The sequence below is a fragment of the Mya arenaria genome, chromosome 7 (assembly GCF_026914265.1).
Source record: "Mya arenaria isolate MELC-2E11 chromosome 7, ASM2691426v1".
NCBI classification, from domain to species: Eukaryota; Metazoa; Mollusca; class Bivalvia; order Myida; family Myidae; genus Mya; species Mya arenaria.
The window spans coordinates 9,024,912-9,040,141 of NC_069128.1; the positions used below are offsets into that span (position 1 = coordinate 9,024,912).

General features: G+C 34.9%; 1 protein-coding gene across 2 annotated transcripts; it reads right to left on the reverse strand.

The window, feature by feature from the left end:
* Positions 1-1,277: 1,277 nt before the first annotated feature.
* LOC128239880 (MIEF1 upstream open reading frame protein-like) lies at positions 1,278-6,495 on the reverse strand. 2 transcript variants are annotated; one of them, XM_052956320.1, is made up of 3 exons: positions 6,371-6,495; positions 4,558-4,727; positions 3,389-3,559 (listed from the first exon to the last, which is right to left on the reverse strand). In XM_052956320.1, the coding sequence occupies exons 1-3, from the start codon at positions 6,384-6,386 to the stop codon at positions 3,521-3,523; spliced, it is 225 nt and encodes a 74-aa protein (XP_052812280.1). In that variant the 5' UTR covers positions 6,387-6,495; the 3' UTR covers positions 3,389-3,520. The 2 variants fall into 2 exon arrangements, with proteins under 2 accessions (XP_052812278.1, XP_052812280.1); XM_052956318.1 differs by lacking the exon at positions 6,371-6,495 and having other exon boundaries at positions 1,278-3,559; positions 4,558-4,698.
* Positions 6,496-15,230: the final 8,735 nt, after the last annotated feature.

A 15,230-nucleotide genomic window follows, 5' to 3' on the forward strand; every position in this document is an offset into this window, starting at 1 on the left:
TGTTCGATTGCCTACACACTGACAAAACTATGTTATATTGCTTGCACACTGAAAGAACCTTTAGTATAGATACCCAAACAACAAACAGTGCACCATCCAATAAAATCAATAAACTGCCTTAAGCTCTAAAAATCAAATATGAGATCACATTCAGCACCTTCAACTAATATTATCACATTTAGCCATCTAGGACAACATCACATTCCTTCTACATGTCTAATGTTAATAAAAAACTGTTTTCTTCATATAAGTTTTAAGTGAATAACACTATCCACACAGAAGATAGAATGTAGCATCTGCATGAACAATAATCTACATGAAGTTCAATGGAAAAGTCTGATTATTAAATTTATTATTAAGTAAAAATGAAATTTCTTCTAAAGAATAAAGTGTATAATAATTATTTGAATCTATGAACCTAAAAATGGACAATAATTACCTCAGAAGTCTATTCCCTTGTTACTAAAAATAAAAAAAGTAGTGAAATCTCCAACAAAAAGGGAGACCACATAGCAAGACTTGCTGCCCTTGTTTTAAGAGTAAACTTTACATAACTATCAGATTTTAACAAAATGTATATATAATGAACTTGTAGCCCATGGGCTTAGGCCATTCTTTTCCAGGGGCATAATTTGAATAAACATGGTAGATAACCAATCGACAATGTTACACACCAAATATTTAAGCACTTAGGCTTCTTAGAATTTGCCAAATTTTTTTTGTAATTTTCTGTTAGGTTGCCATGGCAACCAGAGTTCTGCATGGAATTCATTTCTTTGAACAATTTTGAAAAAGCACCAACCAAGGATCATTCCTATGAAGTTTCTTCAAAATTGTCCTAGTGGTTTAGAAGAAGATGATTATAACCAATTGAAGACATTTTCCTTTAGGTTGCCATAGCAACCAGAGTTCTGCATGGAATTCATTTATTTGAACAAACTTGAAAAAGCACCAACCAAGGATCATTCCTATGAAGTTTCATCAAAATTGTCCAAGTGGTTTAGGAGAAGAAGATGATTATAACTAATTGTTGACGCCAAACGACGGACGACAGACGCCGAACATAGACCGATCACAATAGCTCACCTTGAGCACTTTGTGCTCAGGTGAGCTAAAAAACCCATAAATAACCCTAAATGTTTGTCCGGCGGAGAGACGGTGATTATTATAGGACAAATTCTTCAGGGCCCTAGCTATCTAAAATGGTGCTATCTCTTACATTTTAGACACATGTTTTTTTAATGAAAACAACACACAATATTTGCTAAGACTTTTTGAAGTTCAACGTATTTATTTTGGAAAACTTTATCAAACAAATTACAAAATCAAAACTCAACAGCAAAATGTGTTCTTTCTTAACAGTTTTCACCTTATTATAAGTTATGGGCATGTGCTCTGGGAATAATACATGTATGTAGGACAAAGGAATAACTTTATCATTGTAATTAAAACATCATTTAGTATTTAACATCATTTAGTATTTAACATCATTTAGTATTTTTATATTTTGAAATCTCATTGATTTATCAAACAAAAGAAAGGAACCTGAAGTTCCTTTCCATTTTAATTGATCAGATATATGGCGACTAATGATATTTCTTTTTTATACTCAAACATGTATATATACTAATTATTCTATACTTTCCAGTGGACCATGGTTAAAAGAGATTTATCAGATTTTGTGGTACATTGTAACTCATAAAGAAGAAAAATTCTTCACATTTGTAGCCAAGTATGAAGACTTCATATATTTTGTGGTAAACGTTTGGTGCTTAAAACATGTAACTTACAGAGAGTGAGATGATTTCAATTTCAAGTTAAATTACACGAAAAACAAGCTTAGCAATATGATAAAAGAATGTTAATTATACAGGAATGTTCATATCATTAAAATATTAAAAAACCTCAATACACACATTCATCTCTGCATACCAAAATTACAAAGGTGTATAATTACAAAGGTATATAATGTATGTTAAAGTAAAAAACAAACTTGAAAAGTCATTAAAAACATTTCTCAAAAACAAAAAATATATATATAATAACATTACAATATATAATTATGGGTTAAAACAAATAGTCGATAACAAGATAACAATGGCGCATGAATGTATTAAACTGACTCACTCATGCGTTCTTAAATGCTGAAGAAATATTTTTGGTCAAAATACATGAGTGAGTCCCTTTTAAGCTGCACCCTCACAGATTTACCATTTTGACAACTTTTTTTATTTTTTGCCTTGGAATGAGCCAATTTTAGCATAAATTATAATTATCTGCAAACTAGTGATATAACACTGCTGACAACAGATCAGGTTGCAGATTTTCATATAAATTTCCTTTTAAAAATGAATATTTTTTGGCTAAAAGGGTTACTACAGTTTATATATGTAAGAAATACCGGTATGCATAAAACATCATTTATTTAACTTAAATATGAAAATCTGCGAACTGATTTTTTGTCAGCAGTCTTATGTCACTGGTTTCCATTTATGTATTTTCGCATATATTGGCTCATTCCAAGACAAAATATATAAAAGTTGTCAAAACGTTCAATCTGTGAGAGTGCAGCTTTAAAAACTATTAAAAAAGCAAATATCTAAAACAAATATCTAAAACATTCTATTCAGTTCTTCCATACTAATAAAAGCTCGTAGGGCAGGAGGCAAGTCAATTTTTCGAAGCTTTTCTAAAAACTGGGGCTTCAAAAACTCTCGAATGCTTACTCGACATTGCTGTTTCAAATACACAGGTCTAATCTCAAAATTCAAATTATCCTCGACAGTCCTGTAAAACTGCCTTAACGTGTATGTCTGGTATATAGCCATTTGTTCAAATCTTGCTCCAGCTAGAATAAGCATTTTAGTAATCTCCAAGTTATTTTGTAAAAGAGCCACTAACAAGGGAGATAATCGAGATCCATTTACAAATCCTGGCAGGTTTACATTACAGTTGTTCAAAATCAATGTTTTAACACATTCCTGAAGATTTCTTTGTACAGCATGGAGCAAAGGAGTCTTGTTAAGATAATCCTGGTGGTCTAGATTTGCGCCAGCATCTATCAGGGCCTGCGCGACAAGGTGGTCCCCCTTAATAACAGCTGCATGGAGCGGCGTTTGTTTTCGCTTGTTGGAACAGTGGTTCACATTTCCACCACATTTTATCAAATAGTGGATCACATTCAAATCACCTGCAAAAATGGTTGCCCATAGCAATGGTGTAAATCCACCCCAGACTTCTGATCCAGGGCTGGCTCCATAATCGATGAGCATTACGACAAGGCAATAGTGACCAAGCCGTGACGCCCAACACAAGCTTGTGTCCAGGTTTGCTTGTGTTTGTTTCTTTTCAAGTAGCTGTCTGAGTACAATTCCATCATTTGCTTGCACAGCATTTATCATTAAAATGCTGTCCGCAAGCTCTTCATTCAAATTCGCCATCTTTTTTTTTAAAAAGCAGCCGCAAGTTTATAGTATTTTTTCTGTTGTCAGTTCAAGATTTGTAGCATATTCCATAATGTTCATACTAGTCTGTCATTCTTCAAAAACGTCTCTGCTTTCTGAAAGTAACAAATAACACTATATAAATATTATTTACATGATACAGTGTATAACAATTTTCTTTTTAAGGATATAAACTTGAACAGCACTAAAAGAGCAACTACATAGATCTAAGATGATATTAAGGGCCGGCCACAATGGAAACGTCATTTAAAGGACCAAGGCTTAAAATGCTTAAAAAAATCAATTTATATAGTTTTGAGGTTCAATATATAGCAAGCATAGTTCATATATATCCGTTGCAACATGTGAAGCTGTAATAAGTAGATGAGCAATTTTTAAGCAAGAAGATTTGATCAGATTTCCAATAAAAAAGCATTACATTTTCCCGGAAATGTCTTCATGAATACAAAATGAATATGTTTATGAGTCAAAAGTATCGGAGCTACCAAATCAACAATGTCTTGAGGCTTAGTGGTGATTGCAGCTATTTTAAAAAAGATATTTGCATTTTTGAAATCAGGAAAGAAATTTCACCCACTATTTTCCAATCTTTTTTAAATAACTTAATTGAAAATATATCATCAAGGACTCTCGAGACATTGTTGATTACACATGTTGGTAGTTTGAAGCATATTGACACAATAACAAAGTAAAAAGATCTCTAAGTGTGATATTGACCTTGAATGGAGCTGTTTGTAACACGTACTGTACACATTGTCTCAATATGTGAACATTGTGGCCTTTTTGTGGGAAGTTATTTGAAATTCCTTCAAGCAGTTCAATAGATATGGAGCGGACACGGAATGGAATCAAATGACCTTTGACCTGTAAGTATGACCTTGACCTTGAACTGACCTGCCCTACACATTTTCTCAATCTGGTGAACATTTGTGGATAATTATTATTATTTCAAAACCCTTCAAGCAGTTAAAGAGAAATGGAGTGGACACAATTTGTGATGAATAGAAAGACGGATGGGCAGACAAATCGAGCAAAAACAATATTTCTCCCCATTGATTGGGGAGGCATTATAATTCACCTTAACTTAACACACCTCTATAGCAGTTTTGATGTCTGCTGCTTTGTGAAGGCGTTTATTGTTCCTGAACTCTGTCTGCACTCTGTTAAAGAAGTACTCCTTGTTTGTCAGTTTGAGACCTTGGCCTTTCCTTAGAAGCTGTCTGTACAAAGACAGGACATGACTGCTGCCTGTCATCACTGGTCCTGAAAAGGCAAACAAATACCGGTATGTACAAGGAGTGATCAATGATAATCATACTTTCTAGCACACTGGATAGGCAATTCTGGTGAAATTGGGTGTGCACTGGGAACACTCTTCCAAGAGTTACTTTACACCCATTTAGGTGGACTATCTCAGTATCTGCAAATTTTAGTCCAAATAATTGTACATTAACAGATTTTTTTACGATTTTCGATTTGGCAATCCTTCACTGTATGCAAATTGTCTTGTAAGAAAATTGGGAAGTTATTTCGATCGGGAATCCGGGTTAAAGCATATTGCGTATATAAAATATCATAAAAACAAGAAATATTACTAGATTAGGTTATTTCATATGAGTTCCGTACACAAAAAATAAAAAGCCAATGAACAATTATGACTTCGATGTTGTGTTTTTTCATTTCATTCCGTCAAAACATAACGATATATACATGAAGGGCACAATTTTAAAACAATCAGAACATTTCGGCCATGGCCGAGTTGTTAGGACTGTATTTACAAGGTCTATATCGAAGCTTGTCGGAGGCCGAGTTTTTACGATTGGGTTGAGTTGTAGTCCAAATAATTGTACGTTGACAGATTTTTTTTAGATTTTTGATATGGCAAATCCTTCACGTACAAATTGTTTAGTATCAAAAGTGGGTAGTTGTTCCGATCAGGATTCCGGGTTAAAGCATATAGCGTCTATAAAATATCATAAAAACAAGAAATATTACCAGATAATGTTATTTTATATTAGTTCCGTACACAAAAAATAAATATCCAACTTATAATTATGAGTTTGACGGCTTTTCTTCATTTCATTCTGTCAAAACATAACGATATATACATGAAGGGCACCTGCAAGGCTTCAGGGCACAGTTTTAAATCGCTCGGAACATTTCGGCCATGGCCGAGTTGTTACGATTGTATAACGAGGTCTTTCTCGAAGCTTTGTCGGAGGAGGCCGAGTTCTTACGATTGTAACGAGTTGTCCCCCTTCGGATAATTGTTGTCAGTGTCAGTCAACTTTCGTTTTGTTGGAAAGGTAAACAACTTGTTTTAATGCATGAAATGCTTGTTTAGTGCAAAATAACATTTCACTTACATGGTAAAATATGAAAATAACTCTTTATGATCAATTTCAACCATAAAATACTTCACTTAAAAGAATTTCAATATTTTTAAAACACCCCCGTTTTTTGCACATTCCCGTTTAGACGTTAGGGATTGGAAGAATCCCGTATAACACGTCTATTATTTTAGACTAGGTCGAGTTGTTGCACTTGGCATAATTGTTGTCTGTGTCAGTCCACTTTCGTTTTATTTGGAAGGTAAATAATGTGTTTTAATGCATTAAATGCTTGTTTTGTGCAGAATAACTTTTCACTTACATGGTAAAATATGAATATTAACCTTTATGATCAATTTCAACCATAAAATACACTTAATACAATTTCAATATTTTTCAAACACCCCCGGTTTTTGCACAAACCGGTTTAAACGTTAGGGATTGGAAGAATTCCGTATAATACGTCTATTATTAAAGACTACTGCAAATTCACATGCATGGTAAACTGAGCTAATAAAAAAGAATTGTTGCACAAATATAAATTAAAAAAACAACAACAAAAAACATATACATAACTGTTTCTATTCTTCATTAATCACTACTCTGCAATATGCATCAATGCCATGAATGTAAAGCTTGTATTGCGTGCAACTGACCCATAAAACCCCCAAAATCACTTACTGCGTATCGTCCGAAAATTTACTTCCGATTATCTGTCAACAAATATTAGGTAAAATGACGTCATCGGTGCATATAATTTTGCGCCTGTACGATAATCGCGAAGGTTACGCACAACCAATATATGTGTAATATATAAAAACTGTTTGTCAATTTTAGATGCGCTTAAAAAAAGGCCAAGCCGTTCATTTCACGTGTTGCTATAAAGCTGACAACGGAACTTAAAATTTAAGTTTCTCAAAAATACTTAATTATCATGCCCCAGCCCTCATCCCAGTTCTGTTATAGTAAAAAACATTCGGGTCGGGTGCAAATGTTTGTATATAATATGCTATTTCTTCTTTGTTTGAAATGTACATGTCACAATAATAGACAAAATTCTTACTTACTTATAATTAATTTTATTCTGTAATAAATATTCCTGGGTAAGCAAGGTCGAGGCCGCTCCCCATAACCCGCTCGCGTATGACATGATAAGGGGAACTAATTATTATCTTGCATAATCATGTTTTCATACAGAGATCGGGGACAAATTGGGAGAGCCTTAATCCGCTATATAGTGGTCACAAGAAAAGGTTATACATTTGTATAAAATTATATATATATATATATATATATATATATATATATATATATATATAATATATATATATATTATATATATATATATATATATAATATATATATATACTTAGGGCATTAAGGTGACCGTATATTTTTTACGGCATTAAGGAGACAATTTGTATATTTTTTGTTTTATACTTTATTTTGCTTTTTTGTTGATAATTTAGTATTGAAATGATCATTTATTACGAGTACAAAATTTAGGCTTCTTAAATTAATTAACAAAAAATATACGTAATTTGGGGTCTCCTTAATAATTTGTAAGTATATTGCAGGTTTTAAGGGGACAGGTATATATATGTAGAAGGGTTTATGGAGACCAGTGTATATATAATATTATTTTTGAGGCATTAAGGGGACCATCCATATTTTATGGCATTAGGGGGACAAATTATATATATTTAACTTTTGACAGTATAGGCTCCCTTAACCTTAAGAGACAACTTGGTAATAGTATTTTTTATAATTGTGTATACAGGGCTTGACGCTTATTCTAATACTTGGTTGCCCTTCGGGCAACCACCTAGCCATTTTCACTTGCCCGAATGGATTTTTTACTTGCCCAATTTTTGGGGGCTCATTTTGTTTTTATACTTCACATCAAAACCCATTTCCAGATTCAACCTGCACATCAGGGCTTGCTGTATTTGAAATAAATCAGTTGTCATGAAATTTGTAACTAATAGCACATACATTCAAATTATTAAGGATGAAATAAAATTGAATTATAAGAACCAACAGTCAACCTCTTATTATCTTAGCCTTGTAATCTTACATTTATTTTGAAGTAAATTACAATTTATCGCAATGTAAAGTGAAATCGTAAAGTTCCAAAAACCGAGCATCCGAAAATTGGAGCAGTCCGAAAAATAGCCAAAATGACCATTCTCGCTGTGTCTGAGTCCAGGAAAATTGTTTCCCCCAAGACTCGACCCAGCGTCGTTTTCGTTTCTTTTCATAGCTGGTCTTTTTCTCGGATGACTTAGCCTTTTTTCGTTTGAAACATTAAAAATACTTGACAGCGTCGACTGCCAAAACATCATTTGACGATTTGTGTACATTGTGAGGGCATTAACTGGAATGCTAGCTATATGGATTTGGTGCAGCTCACGCGATTTGGCCAACGGATCTAGACGGAATTACTCGAGCTCTATCGGAAAATATTCGGCAGTCTTTGCCATCGTAGTTTCGAATGAAAATGTCAGAGGAGCTCCGTTTGACCCGATTTTTCGAGTCAACAACCAATGAGTGCATTAGTTTCGGTTTGATAAATACTCTCCAAGAAGGAGATTACGGACTACTATTTTTTACCAGAAAAGTCGCCACTATGACGAGTTTTTTTGTTTCTGCCCGATCGGGCAGGTAGATTCTAAAAACTACTGCCCGCCTGCAAAAATTACTTGCCCCGGGCAATCGGGCAGTGGTTAATGTCGAGCCCTGGTATAATAAATCCACAAACAATGACCAGTCGAAACGGGAGGACTGCAAATTTCATAGGATATTCATCGGAAATCTTTTACAGACCATCTCATTCATTAAATGCAAGTCAGATTCAGTCACTTGGTCTCTGTACCGTTTGATAAACAAAATATATAATGACCAGGGGCGGATCCAGGAATTCTCGTTAGAAGGGGGCGTTACTTAGGGGCGTTTGCAGGAGGATTGAGGGTTACTCAATCAAGTAATTTTTAACAATTTGTAGTCGGAAATGATGCATTTATATGTGTATATTTTATTATTTTCTTCTCATATATTGACACAAAAGTAAACTTGGACGATTTTAGAGGGAGCGCACGCCAACTGCACCCCTTCTCAATCCGCTAGTGAATGGTGACTTAATATTTGATATATTATGGTTAAATAGAACTTTCAGTTGAATTATATAGAAACTGTAAATGCTAAATACAAGTTCTGTGCTTATAAAAACAATAAAAGTTTCGTCTGCACACGAATGTGTCTGTTAACGCTTGAACAGTTATATAGCTCATGATTAAAGAACATTGTTCATTGGGTTCATTGTGACCCATGGAAGTTTTTTTTATTAAATTCCAACTTCCCCTTAAATTTTACTTGCCTAAAAGTTTAACCTAAGTCAATCAGGGGCCATAACTTGTATTAAGGATATGGAGTTATGTAACCTCATTGGCTTATGGTCCTGAACAATTGTGTGAAGTATTAAGTCAATTTAATGAAGGGTATAGAACGCCTTAACCAATAGGCTACGGAGACGGTTTTAATGCATGTACTCAATTGCAGATTCAGGGGGCGGGTTGGGGTGGGGGAATCGGTCCCAGCGCGCGCCGTCCCCCACCCCTTTGAATCGTCCGTTTATAATATGTTCTCAGTCAATATCGGGAAAAATACAATATTAAGATAAAAATGCACTATTTCGGACTATAAATTGGGGGAGTCTAACCCCCACCCCGGTCCAACATTTTAAGCCATTCAATTTCTGTTCTGAGGGAGGGACGGATGTGGAAAGATTAAGCCCATGAGTTTCACGTACCCCTTCTTAAGTCAATTCCAGGATCTGCCACTGATATCTGTAATCAGATTTGTTGTTTCATAATGTTATTGTTCCTTTAAACAGTTTAAACCTTTTATGTCATCAACATAAACAGACGCATGTTCAGTAAAAAAATGCTCTGTATACAACGTTCTCGTACTCCAGAGCGATGATGCTATGCATTATATTTATCACCATCTGACTGACTGAGTAACTGCCAAAACTTTTCCGTTAAAGAGACTCTCTCATGTTTTGGCACCAAACATATTTTTCTCGTAATGCATCTGAAAACACTTACATGTATATTTATTTTACTCCTTGGTACTGAAATTGCAGAAATAATAGTAACCAGGTTGATTTTCTTACTTCAATTGCATTTTTAAAAAACGATTGAAGTATTAAAAATTAATCTTGTTCAAGTTGGGAGCAAGCACATAGGGGTGCAGATAACACATAGAATAAAAAACGGATCTTATCCACTCGCCCACAGGGACTCATACTAAGGTGTTGAATATTTTAACCTTAATGGAAGTTATTGGTTTATCACGTGATTATGTCAATCAACTGATTGTGCAACAGCCTTTTGTTGAATCGGGTTAGTAACGCATTTCCAAATATTGGACTTCAAAGACTATATGTTAGCACATATCAACATTTATTGAAGGGTTTCAGCCATCAATAGCTTAGCTTTAACACTTCGTTTGATACGCCATACTTTATTTCGTAATAACAATCTATAAAATCCAAGTAAAAGATGCATTTTTAAAACCCTTAACGCTTCGCTTATATTCACTCAAAAACTCATGTTCGAAAGATTAAAAAAAGTATGTCATAATCATATCCTCTTTAGCGGCTGAGGAAGCCGGTCCAAACCATTCACATACTTTCCGAGTTTCTTAATACGAGGGTATAGCCAGAAGTTCGTGGAATTCCTTAATACAATCAACACATTTTAATATTTTTCAACGAACGTCAGTTCGCTATAAAATCTATTTCAGCTGTAAATGACATAGAAAACTTCAAACTGATACATAAAATATAAAGGAAACTACAGCTTTTTCATTAACATGAGATCAGTATAGCCCGCGCAGTTCAAACGTCAGAATCTGACGTCAACGTCATAACTTATCAAAGTAAGAGCCGTTCGCCGCAATACAACGTCGAAGTCTCTCTACCCACTGCCGCTAAATGTCACTGAACCACTCTGACTTGTAAAAATACAGGCGTGTCTGAGCTTCACTCTGTAGTGCCTGAAAGTCATTGAAGCGTTTACCTTTAGTTCACATTTAAGTTTCGGAAATAGGGCAAAATCGCATGGTGGTAGGTCTGGCGAAAAAGGGGGGGGGGGGGGGAAGGATCTCCGCTTCAAGCTGGATTGTCGCGGTAGTCGGTGCCTCCTCCGATCTATGCGCTGATGCATTTTCCTGGTGAAGAATCCACCCATCATGCAACGCCAGTGGTCTCTTAAATGCCATCGCCCTCTACAAGTCACGCCTCAAAACCTTAAATGGAGAACATAACTGAGGCTTATAACATTTGTCGCGTTTTGCGTACTTCATCAAATATAATTAAAACTAACACTTATTCAATCCCATATTTTTAATCATAAACTTTTTAAAACATTGTTTTATGCAGATTTTATCAAGTCCTAAATATTGATAAAAATGAATTTTGTTATATATCACTTTACCTTTTAGTAGGAAGCACCCGTCACAGATTGGCTCTGCGGAACTGCATGGAGTAGGATAACACCGTGCACATCAAAGAAGAAAATGAACATATACTTTCCTATCGAGCAGGATGGTCGTGCCTTCTTCGGAGGCGGGGAACTGGTAGTCTTCCATTGACTGCTTTGCTGTTTTGTCTCAGGGTCGAAATAAAACAGTCAGGTTTCATCGCAAGTGACTATTTTCTCAAGAAAACGGTTTCCTTCCTTTTAGTACCGAGCTAAGGATCGGCGTGATTCCCGTACTCTTTTGCTCATCTCATCTTCTGTCAGCAGCCGTGGAACCCAACGCGCACTCACTCGACTCATTTTCAAACTGTCTTTCATTATCCTCCGTACCGACCCATAACTCATGTCCAACATCTTGCATATTTCATAAAGAGTGACTCGACGATCAGCGTCAACGATGTTTTTCACGGCCTCGACGTCACACACTGTAGTTTGTGAAACCGGTCGCCCAGACCTCACGTCGTCACAAATGCTTTCCCGCCCCTCACTGAACCGCTTGTGCCACTTGTAAACGAGCATTCGCTTCACTTGAGTTTCACTCGATGCTTCATTCATCAGTTTAAGTGTTTGCGATGGAGTTTTCCCTAGGTTTACACAGAACTGTATCACTGCCCGTTTTATCAATCTGTCTTCTGGCGTCATTTTAAACAAAATTTAACTATTCCGTTCAAGCTAAAATGTTTCCTTTGAAATAAACAAACAAACGCACTGACTTAAAACTTCACTTCATCACACGTTATTAACGTCACGTCAAATGTGCAAACCTTCGCGCCGTTTTATTGGTTTCAATGTGAGTGGTCAACAAAACAAGATATTGTCATGGGTTATTTTAGCAACTGCGGAGGAATGCGCGACCACCTGTTTCCATAGTGATCACTACGTTGTCGTTATAACATGCTTTACGATGAATCTCGCATTCTTAATTTCAAATTACCTGATTATTATTGTATGAAAGTTTAAAAGATATGCTGCATATTGTTTTCATTTTATCAAGCTTTTCCACGAACTTCTGGCTATGCCCTTGTATATAAATCTCTTATAAATTTGCCAAATAAAATTCAACATGGGTAAACAATTATAAAAAAATAACGTATTTTATGTATTGTAACATATTTATAAAAAATAGTCACTTGAATCAAATGAACATTTTCAATGTACTTTCTTTCTCGCGGAAAGTGGACATTTCATCTTACTCCAACAAGTGTGGGGTATGGTTGATTCTCTTCGTGACTGAAATCAACTTTTTTAAACACTTGGTGCATTTCAAATGTAGTCCATATAAACATCCCCTTCAGATTCTTTGACGATTGCATTTCCATGGGAGATCACTGCGTAGGATAAACATACAAGTGTTGTTTAGCCACACTGTGGTTTCAATTATGTCAGGGGCGTAGCTACCCCTCTATTCATGAGGATTCATAAATGTGCTGGGGGTTCGGGGCAAACTTGAAAATTTTGAAAACCATGGTGCAATCTAGTGCATTCTGGGCGTTCCGATGTGCATTATTTAGTACTGGAAAATAACCAGTTTTAGATTCATGTAGTCAAGTTCGCATACTGCAACTTTGGTTGATTTTTTTGTCAGAATCATGTGGATTCAGCCGCGTATTCACGTATAGGCGGCTACACGCCTATGTTGTGCATATGAATGTGTCACCATGTGACTTTCTCTTTCAAATTCTGTTAGAAAATTTATTGTTCTTTTTTTTGGTTACATCTTATTTTTCTATGATATTTACTTTCATAATTTCCTAAAGAGACTTTTGTCAGTCATTCTAATTGCAATTGAGTGTTTTGACATTTCTGATAAGATTTTCCTGCTTCCTCTTCTTAATTATTATCAGTTAATTATCTCAGATCATAATCATAAACCTTACTCTTTGAGACTTTGACACTTCTCAATTATCTCAGACTTAATCTAATTGTAAATTTTATTTTTGACAATAATTATTTTTGAGTGACACTTTCTAAAATCTTCGATCATTATCTTTTTATCACTTAATTCTGATTGGTAACTTCTACTCTTTAAGTTAGTATATAAGTATGTACATTTTTCATTTAAGGAGAAGGAGAAATATATACATTAGATATACATATAGACTAGGAACTTTGTACTTCTTCTTTTACTAAGGAAATATCTTTGAACTACTTTTTTTGTGACTATATAATTAATTCACTTACTTTCATAACTTAATATATCACATGGCTATTGAATGTTTCTTGTTAAATAAGTCTTTGGATTTATCTTTGTTAACTATTCACTCAAATGTGGAATTAATAAAGAACCAACTTTAAACATCTTAATTGGACTTGAGTTGTTAATCAAAGTGAACCATTAAACGTGATCTGAACTTAAACGGTAACTCGCAGTTGTGCCAGCTAATTCCCCAAATTAATGGCCAATTGCACGTGCCCCTTAGACAGTGTGGCTCGGGCTCGGTGACCACCCCTACTATACCGGAGTGTATATACTGGCCCGTTCCCGACGCTGCACGACTTAACTGGGGTGCGCGGTGCCAAATGTATAATTTGGTTTAAATGATGCATCCTTAATATAACACCTCCTTGCTAGATAGATAGATTCTTTTATTCCTCCAACAATGGAGAGCATTACATATTTATAACATACAATACATGAATATACAGTTGATATATAATCATAACATAGAAAAGAATAGGAACATGATATGCATGACATCAATTTCAGGGTACACAACAATACAAAGTATGGGAAATAAATGACATGTCCCTACATTACACATCGTCCTGCATTTTAGATAGAGTTATGACAATGATATAAAAGGAGTGATATTTATAAGTAAAGTAAACATAGTAAAATAGATAGTTACTTTTACAAAAAAACAACAAAAAAACAACCCAAATGAACGAGACTTCAAAAGAGGGTATGTTTACACACATTGTACATGTAATTACATATGCGGTAAAAAATGAGCCAGTGGCTTGCTGAGAAAATGTAAGTATCGTAGTACCGTCTTGAAAATATGTACTCGACTGTGGTCGCTGAGCGTAAAAGATCCGAAACCGGACATCATTTCTAATAATTGTTCGGAATAATGCATTTGACAAAATTCGTCATACTGATTTACTGTGAACATTAAACTTAATTTTCGCCAAAGGCACTGCCTAGTAGTATCGTTCGAACGACAAAATAACAAAACATGTTCTGAAATGAAATACGTTTGATCAGAACATAGTGTGCACTTAGTAACGTAGGGTCTACTGAAAATTTTACTTAGAGCTAGAGCCACCGTCCTGCAATATTTGAGTTGCTCGCGATATATTTGACTGAACCTCCATATAATGCATGGTGATATTTCATTATTTATAGACAGAAAACCACGCAAACTGTCTTCACTCAATAGCCTTGATTGATATTCTGCGTTAGCAACTTCGTAGATAGATTTCTTAACTAGGTTTTTCCACGTACACATTTCTGGAAACGTGCCATTTTCTAGATACTGGTTTACATAAACCAAAAAATTGTATTTGCATAATATTTTGTATATGTCGGGGAAAAATCCTGTTATTTGACTTGGATTCTCGAGGAATTCAAGAAGTCTGTATATGAATATTCGTTTAACGGTTTTCGCGGGGTCCAGTTTGCAAAGTTGTCCGAAGAACAAAAGTTTTCTTTTGTCTATTATGTAGTTAATAGATAAAATACCGATAGAGCCTAGTGCTACTTCTGATCTACATGCGCGTGACGTTCCCATTTTTGTCTGGGTCATTTAAATAATAGAAAACAATTTACAAGATAAACAAATTTGTTTTGACTTCTTTAATGAATTATATAAAAACATTGTACAAAGATATCATGACACTTTTAAACAATAAGTATGGTTGTTAATTAAACAGTATGCAAGCTTTAAAGA

Bases quoted from the DNA above. Each gene is read 5' to 3' on its own strand.
- LOC128239880 (XM_052956318.1), bottom strand. From the start codon at position 3,440: ATGGCGAATTTGAATGAAGAGCTTGCGGACAGCATTTTAATGATAAAT.